We start from the raw sequence: 9,152 nt of genomic DNA, 5'->3' as shown, positions 1-9,152 counted from the left end.
ATAGTTTAGAATACTGGTTTAATTATTATTGCTTCTACAAGACAGATGTTAATTTTATCAAGTCATCTTCCTATTAAGATATACTAAGCAAAATTAATATCTAATCGTTTAAAAATGATTCTGAAGCTGATTTAAAAAAAAAAGTCTGACACAAAATGTTCCTCTTTGAAGAGGAATGCTTTCGACCAAGTCCAAGACTGCAGGTCTATCAGAAGGGAGGAGGGTAAGTGAGCCAGCCTCTGAGATAGGGGTCCCAAGTGACATTTATTAGGACACAGGCACATAATACCTTTCATCTTGTCAATGATAAGTATCCTTGCTGTTCTCTTTTCTTGCTTATTTTCTTTCTTCACGCATAATTTGTTAGAATCAGAGCTATTGTTTTTTGTTATGTAATAGATACGAGATTTAGCTGTATTTTTTCTTTTCATGTATGTGTTTTTAAAATAAAATTTTCATTACTTACCAAAAAAAAGAAAACTCAAGTAGCAGATGATGCTTTGATTGCAATGTAGACCGACTGGGTCAGGGCAGGCCCACTGCAGTTGCTCTTTCCAATAAAGCATAAATGTCACCATCCTTCCTGTCGTCCTCTGTTCCTCTATGTAAGGGGTGAAAAATGCGGACCTGAATGAACTGCAGGAGATCGCCTCAGAACCGGACAGCACCCATGTGTACAACGTTGCTGAATTTGACCTGATGCACACGGTTGTAGAGAGTCTGACAAGGACTGTCTGCTCCAGAGTGGAAGAACAGGACAGGGAAATTAAAGGTAAAATGAGTGACAGAGAGCAGTCCTGTGGATGTTGGTACTACTGCGCACAAAAATTTATTGTAGATTATGAAAATTCTTATTGTTTTCATGTTGGCTTTTTAAAGACTCCTTTTTCTCCTAAGACCTTAGTCATCGAAGTAGAAAAGGGAGTATATTGGCAGGTGGTTTTGGACATGAGGGAGGGATACTTTAACCACTGGACGATTTTCTCCATAGTGTTATGTTAGAAACTTTTTTTAAAAAAATTAAACGTTTAATTTTGAGGTAATTACACATCCAAGTTGTAAGAAATAACATGTAGAAAGATCATGTGTTTTTTTACCAGCTTTTCCCAATGGTAACATCTTGCAAAAATATAGTACAATATGATAAGCAGGATATTGTCATCGATACAGTCAAGGTTCAGAACATTTCATCACCACAGGATCACTCCTGTGGTCCTTTTACAACAGCTACTGTCACTTATATCCCCACCCCATCCTCTCCCTAAACCCTGACAACCACTAATCTGCTCACCATTTCTAAGGCTTTTTTCATTTTAAAAATATTTTTCATTTAAAAAATATTATGTACATGCAATTATACAGTATGTAACCTTTGGGGATTGGCTTTTTTCATGCAGGATAATTCTCTGGAGATTCATCAAAGCTGTTGCATTTGTCAACAGCTCTTTCCGTTTTATCACAGTGTCAGATTCCATGGTATGGATGTACCACAGTTTGTTTAACTATTGAAGGGCATCTGAGTTGTTGTCAAAGCTCTTGGCTATTATGAATAAAGCTGCTGTGAATAATCCTATGTAGGTTCCTATATGAACATAAGTTTTTATTTCTCTGGGATAATGCCCAGGAATACATTGACTAGATCCTATCCTGGTTGCATGTTGAATTTATTTTAGTTTTCATTAAGAAATTACCAAACTATTTTCTAAAGTGGGTGTAGCATTTTACATTCCCACTAGCAATATATGAGCTATCCAATATATGAGCTATATGTGGTCACCAACATTTATTGTTGTTACTATTTTTTTTTTTTTTGGCCTTTTTGTTAGTTTTTTATTGTTTTACCCTTAGGTTTTTATTTTTCTTTTCCTTGTTGGTTATTGAGTTTAACATCTTTGCAACTCCATTTCACCAAAGAAGATATACAGTTGCTTATTTTCTATCTGTATATCCTCTTTGGTGAAATGTCTGTTGATATCTTGGATTCATTTTTTAACAGGATTTTTTGTGGGTCAAGTGTATGTTAGACCTAATTGTGTGAGTTTATTTCTGGATTCTCTAATCTGTTCCATTGATTGGGTCTGTGTGTCTAACCCTCTTCCAATATCATACAGTCTTGATTTACTTAAGCTACATAATAAATCTTGAAATTGGATAGACTTGAATTCCCTTACTTGATTATTCTACTTAAAAATTGTTTTTTCCCTTCTAGTTCCTTTACCTTCCAGTTAAATATTAGAATAATCTTTATTCTGCAAAACATCTTGTTGGGATTTTGATAGGAATTGCACTAAATGAATTATCAAATATCAATTTGAGGAGAATTGAAATTTTTATTGAGTTGATTCTTCTGATCCATGAACATAGCACATCTATCCATTTGTTTAGATATTCTTTGATTTCTTTCCCATTAGCATTTTGTAGTTTTCAGGATACAGGCCTTATACAGGTTTTGTTAGATTTACACCTAGGTATTTAATCTTATTTTGAGTGATATTGGCTGTGTTGTATTTTTAATTTCAGTGTCCACATATTTATTGCTAGTAAATAGAGATACAATTGATGTTTGTCCATGTATCTTGTATGCTATGACATTGTTATTTGAACTTGCTATTTAGTCTAGGAATTTTTCTCTAAATTTTGGAGGATTTTCTATGTAGAAAATCATATTATCTACAAATAAAGATAGTTTGATTTCTTCCTTTTTGATCTCTGTACCTTTTATTTTCTTTTTTTACCTTATTGCACTGGCTATGATTTCTAGTACTATGTTAATAAATGTATTGAGAATAAATAGCCTTGCTTTACTCCCCATTGTAGGAAGAAAACTTCTGCTTTTCAAGGAATTAGTGCATTTTATCAAACTTGAAGAATTTATATGTGCAGGGTTCTTCATAGTATTCTCTTATTATTCCTTTGATGTCTGCAGGGTCTAGTGCTATCCCATTTCCTTCCTGATATTGGGAATCTGTGTCTTCTCTTTTTTTTCTTTTTCTACCTTAGAGGTTTGTCCATTAAGAAAAAAAATCTTTTCAAGAATCAGCTCTTTCTTGGTTTTATTGATTTTCTTTATTGTTTTTCTGTTTTTAATTTCATTAATTTTTGCTCATATTTTTATTATTTCCTTCCTTTTGCTGGTTTTGAATTTATTTGGCTGTTATTTATTCTAGATTCTAGATTCTAGGTGGGAACTTAGATTATTGACTTGAGATGCTTCTTTTCTAATATAAGTACTTAATGCTATAAATTTTCTTCTCAGCTCTTCTTTGGCAGCATTCCACAAATTTTGATATGTTGTATTTTCATTTTAATTCAGTTCTAGGGGCTACTCACTAGGCTTCAACTCATACCCCCCATGAGAGGAGCAGGATGCCCTCATTACTGTTCCCCACCTGGCCTCCATTGACATTGCCGTGAGAGTGGCCCCCTTACTGCTGGACAATGGTGAAAGTCTTGACTCACCACTAGGTCTCCTCTGACACCATCAGAGTGAAGGGCGAGTGGTGCCTCATTACTACCAGGTGGGGTTAGGAGCCCAGGAAGACTCTTCGAGTGGTCTCCACTGATATCATCACAGATGGAGCTGAGGGGAGAAGGATTCATTACCACCTATTGGGGATGAATATCTCTTCCCTGCTTGATCTTCTCTTACACTACCCTGACTGGGGTGAGGGGGGGTGATTGATGTTAAGGCATCTGAATACAGCCAAGAAAGGGTGGAACTTTTGGCTCTCCACTCAGTCTTTGCTGGCATGGGCAAAGGTGGGGCCACAGTTTTTTTTCCTGTGTTGTTTGTCTAGAGTAGAGCAATTATTCCCTAAACGTTTTCTGTCTGGGTAGGCTGGCCATTTCCTCGTTATTTGGCTGGAGAGAATAGGCTTTGTTGGGGCTGGGGTTTTTCTTTCTTTCTTTCTTTCTTTCTTTCTTTCTTTCTTTCTTTCTTTCTTTCTTTCTTTCTTTCTTTCTTTCCTTCTTTCTTTCTTTCCTTCCTTGTTTCTTTCTTTCCTTCCTTCCTTCTCTCCCTCCCCTGCTCCTTCATTCCTTCCTTCCTTCCTTCCTTCTCTTTATTTTTCATTTTTTTTTTTTTTGTCTGTATCCGTTGGTGTTTCCAGGTTACAAGACAGTTTAGCTCCATGTCTGGGATGTAGGAGTCCAACAGGAAAAGGGAACTCACCACTGTGTTGTTCCTTGTGTCCTGCTGTCCCCCAGCCATTGATCTTCTGTCTACTTTTCAGTGTCTTCTTATGCTTGTCTTCTATGTAATTGCCAGGATTTTTAGTTATACTTCCCGAAGGAGTAGTGTCAAGTACATCTATCTATCTGGGGGAAAATTTATCATGGATTTTTTTATCCTTTCCCCTCACAATATCCTTGGTCTGCAGGTTACACCGGCTGATAGAGATGTGATCTGAGAAGAGGGTAGTAGTAGCCAAGTTCTCTTACAAGAGTCTGGTTTTATGCCTTGCTTCTGTTGTATCCAGGACTGTGAAATGGTCCTATTTGGCTATGTGTCCTTCTCTTTTCTGTCGTCCCCCTTTGCCTGCACCAGATCTCTTGGGGCTGGATTGGACATCCAAGCAGTAGGATTCAGAACAAAGTTTTCTGAGCTTCAGAGTAGGACTACTTTAGAGCCTACCTTTTCCTACAAAAATACTCTACATGTGGTTGATGATAAAGCATGTCATACATTTCCTGGCCACAGTTAGTGTTCAAAGCTATGTTTTTCACTATTTTGATTGTTAAGATCCCTTTGGGTAAGCGCCCCTAACGGGTGAGAAATCCTAACATTCAAACTCTTTATTATCATTTTTACATTGTATTCCTTCTCCACTCAGATTGTGCATGCCCCAAATCTTTTTTTTTTTTTTTTTTTTCAGCAAATTATGGGTGTACATATGTTTAGGTTACGTGTGTTGCCCTTGGTTCCCCCCCCCAACCGAAGTCCGTGTTTCAAATATGTCCATCCTTCGGGTAGTGCGCATTGCACTCCTTGTGTATACAAATACCCGTCCCCTCCTCCGCCCTTCCCGTGGTACAGATGATTAGGTTAGGTGTGTTGCCCTTTGCACTGCCCCAAATCTTTATAGCATTATTCACTTTAACATGCATATAATAGACACAAAATGTTTACATGGTATTCAGCTTATAGTGGACATTCGGAATGTTAGTTGCTTTTTCTTCTTTTTGAATTTTTAGGTATTAGTCGTTTGTTGAATTGAAGTCTTCAGTATGGAGGCTATATCCTCTGGTGCTTAAAACACAGGCTCCTTGTGGCAAGAGCCCAGATATCAATCTCAGGTCTGATACTTACTAATTGTGAGACCTTGATCAAATTATTTAACTTCATTGTGCCTTGGTTCTCTCACCTACAAAATGCAAACAATAATAGTAACTATGGAGAATTAATTGAGATAATACTTCTAAAGGGCTCAGAGGAGTACGTTTAGATGCATACATGCTCAATTAATGTTTGTTTTTATTACAATATATTCAATTGAAGAAAGTTTCTTGGAGTCAAGGACTATGTCTTATTTAAGTTTGTATCCTCAGAACCTAGCATAGTGCCTGGTGCCTAATACACACTTAAATGTCTGAATGAACAAATGCCAGAATGAATAACTTAATCAACATATCTAAAGATGGAAATCTTAGAGGCAGTATGAAATCAATAGTCACTGCTGACTAATGGCATTTCTTAGGTTCATAGGAAATAACTTTGGGAAAGAGGTTTACTTGATGTGTTTCTTTAATTTAGCCTCAGCCCTTGCCACCATTGGGCCACCTACAGAATTGATTACTTCTGAAGTCACTGCCAGAAGCTTTATGGTTAACTGGACTCATGCCCCAGGAAGAGTGGAAAAATACAGAGTTGTGTATTATCCCACCAGAGGTGGAAAACCAGAGGAGGTAATAAAGAGACAGTATTTTCACTTGATTTTAGCCAAAAGGCCGAGAAGCGATAGGAGACAGTATTTTTAAACCATTCTTTTTGTTCTCTCAAGTCTTGTACAGTAGTGGGAACAAGACAGAAATGTATGTATAAGGAGATTATTCTGTCACAGACGTTTTAAATAATTTGACTGAAATACATTTCCACGTGTCCATATTGTTCTCTCATCTCTCTGGGCTATGGCATTTATACTTTCTTTTCTCATTTCTTCATCAAACAAGCCTCAGAGCTGGTAAGGCATGCATTTCTAACACAACTTACGTTTCTTCTTAAAATTAATAAGTTCCAAAGCAAAGGGTATTAGTAACTAATTATCTGGCCAGAATCCCTTTTGCTTTTGTGCATTCTTTCTGCTTGGGAGGAATCTGAGCTTTCTGTCTTAGGGAAGTCTGCCTGTTCCAAATTATGTGGTCCTATAATGGACTAGTCCTCCAGGGTTTGGAGTTTCCTGGACATTTATGAGGATTAGTGCAATGGAAAAGCCATGATAAAGCAGCTGTTGCCAGCATTTTTTATGGTTTGGCCAACAGAGGGGAGAACACCTATTGCCAGATGACTGGATCCTTCCCATTTCCTACCTTTGATACAGCAATCATAGGGAACATGTTAAAACATGATGAAATTCCCCTTTCTTTTTGTTGTTCTAACCTCTGATTGACCTTGATATGTTTCACAATTTTCTTCAGTATTATGGCAGGGTTTTGGTATTTTTTAAGTGTTAGAGAAGTAGATCATGGAGTTTTAAATCATTTGGACCAAAAAAAAAAAAAAAAATCAAAGTGCTTCCAATGGTTCTATCTTTTTCATGACTAATAAACCTTTTAAATGATTCCCAAAGCTCCATGGAAAAAATATCACATCTACTATTATTAAATGGATGTGAACAGGATAATAATTAGCCTAGCAATGACATAATTTCTGTTAGATATGAATTAATAAGGGATTTTTGAATATATTCCATAGAAGGTACATCAGTTCATGTAGGATTTCAAAGAGAGTCAATTGCCACAGTGGAAAAGAGGATGTGGCACAAATGAGAAAATATTAAATGAAACATTCTTGCTGAAGATATTTTTGCTTTTGATTTCAATTCTGCATATAAGACATTCCATACTCTCATTCCTCAAACTGTTCTTTAAACAGGTGGTGGTGGATGGAAGTGTATCTTCCACAGTGCTGAAAAATTTAATGTCTTTAACTGAGTATCAGATAGCAGTCTTTGCAATATATGCCCACACTGCTAGTGAAGGCCTACGGGGAACTGAAACTACACGTATGTATTTAATTCTACTCCATTTCTAACTTTGTAGAGCAGTGCTTAGGTGGCCTTTCCTAAACTGGAATTCTGCTTAGGTTGTATTGATGGACATCCTGAATCAAATTAATAGAAACTAGTTGTCATGCTGTATGTGGTGATGGACCCTTCAATAGCTGCAGTTTTGCAGGTGCAATGTATTGAGAAGCATGTTATAAATATCTGGTATGTTTAAGAGAGATTTGGTGATAAAGGGTACAAAATGCATTTTAATAAATTCATTCATTTATTATACAAATATTTAGTAAATGCCTACTATGAATCAAGAACTGTGCTTGAATTTGTCAGTAGAAGTAGAGAAGGAGTTCCATAGCTCTCCTGCCCAGTAGAATACCAAAATAATTATGTTACATCTATTTTCATTGTTCATATCATTGTAATTAAAACAAGCTTATGAATACTAATGATTCCTTCCCTGGGCATGATCATAGTAACAGATACATGATAACATACATACACAATACACATATGCACACACACCTACTCAGAGAATTGAGAATCATGGGAAGAGATAATCTTTTTTGTTTTTTAATAGAGACAGGGTCTTAATCTGTCACCCAGGCTTTTAGTTATTCAAACATTAATTGATTTCTTATTATATGCTAGGCTCTATGCAAAATTGATCTAAAAATCTGCCTCTGATAGAACAATAACAATGTAAACAACACATGCAATAACAAGGTAAACTAATAACGATGTGCCAGGCACTATGATAACCACTCTGTATACATTGCTGGATTTATTACTGACAATATTTTGTAAGGTGAGTGTTAATGCCTTCACTGTGCAGAAATATTTCAATGACAATTCCTCTTTCAAGGGTGTTTTCGTCTACTAAGAGGAAGGCATGCAAACCAAGAACATGCAAACAAATCAGTGCAATGAAGTGCTGTAGGCACTGCAATAGCAGTGTGTACAAGGAGCTGCAAGTGTAAGGAAAGCCCTGAACTTGACATTGTCGTTAGAAGACTAGGCAGGGCCACATTACGGAGGGCCTAGAACTATATTTGAAAACAACAACGTTTCCTGTTTTTCATTGGCACTGTTTAAGCCAGGAACTTGCAATTTATCCTTACTCTCTCTCTACCCTTCAAACATGGCCAGTCTTGTTTCTTGATTATTCCATTTTGTCAAGGACACTTATAAATGGCTGAACATTAAAAAAATTCTCCTCTTACAGTTTCTTTGCCCATGGCATCCGACCTTGAACTGTACGATGTGACTGAGAACAGTCTGCGGGTCAGATGGGACGCAGTACCTGGGGCCTCAGGGTACCTGATCCTTTATGCTCCTCTAACAGAGGGTCTGGCTGGGGATGAAAAAGAGGTAACCAACTGCTACCTACTAGAGTCCTTGAATCTTTAACTTCCTCAAAATAAATTTTCTTTACTGTAAAATTTTAATGTATAAAATTTAGAAAATTCAGATTAGCAAAAGAAAAAAAAGCCCTTGTAATCCCACCACCTAAAGATATCCATTGTTAACATTCAGTTAAATTGTCTTTGTCAATGCATTTTTAATACCACAAATGGAAATGTTTTTGTAATCTACTGTTTTCATTTCATTTCTTGTGGATATCTTTCCATACATTTAAAGAATATTTTATCTAGTCATTTTATATAGGCATAGTCTTCTACTGTGGGTTTGAACAGGTCATGTTTAATTAACCTCATGCTGTTAAACTTTTAGATAGTTTGCTGTATAAATAATGCTTTTGTGAATATTTCTAACATACATCTTTACATGATTGTTCAATTATTTTCTCAGGATAAATTCCTGCAAATAGTGTTCTTTTTCCCCAAAGGGTATGCAAGTTATTAAGGCTTATACTCCATATTACCAAATGGCTCTAGAGAAATTTTATATAATTTATTTTCCTATATGCAGTTC

General features: G+C 36.3%; 1 protein-coding gene across 1 annotated transcript in view; it reads left to right on the top strand.

Moving 5' to 3' along the window:
- The window catches only part of COL14A1 (collagen, type XIV, alpha 1), a 220,417-nt gene that overhangs the window by 57,031 nt on the left and 154,234 nt on the right, over positions 1-9,152 (top strand). Inside the window, exons 6-9 of the mRNA XM_012646547.1 lie at positions 611-772; positions 5,753-5,904; positions 7,091-7,220; positions 8,443-8,588. Of these exons, the coding sequence (XP_012502001.1) occupies positions 611-772; positions 5,753-5,904; positions 7,091-7,220; positions 8,443-8,588 (590 nt within the window). The remainder of the gene's footprint in view (positions 1-610; positions 773-5,752; positions 5,905-7,090; positions 7,221-8,442; positions 8,589-9,152) is intronic.

Source organism: Propithecus coquereli, unplaced genomic scaffold, assembly GCF_000956105.1.
Source record: "Propithecus coquereli isolate 6110/MARCELLA unplaced genomic scaffold, Pcoq_1.0 Scaffold247, whole genome shotgun sequence".
Taxonomy (NCBI): Eukaryota; Metazoa; Chordata; class Mammalia; order Primates; family Indriidae; genus Propithecus; species Propithecus coquereli.
The sequence above is the reverse complement of the archived record's forward strand: the minus strand, read 5'-3'. Positions and strand labels throughout refer to the sequence as shown.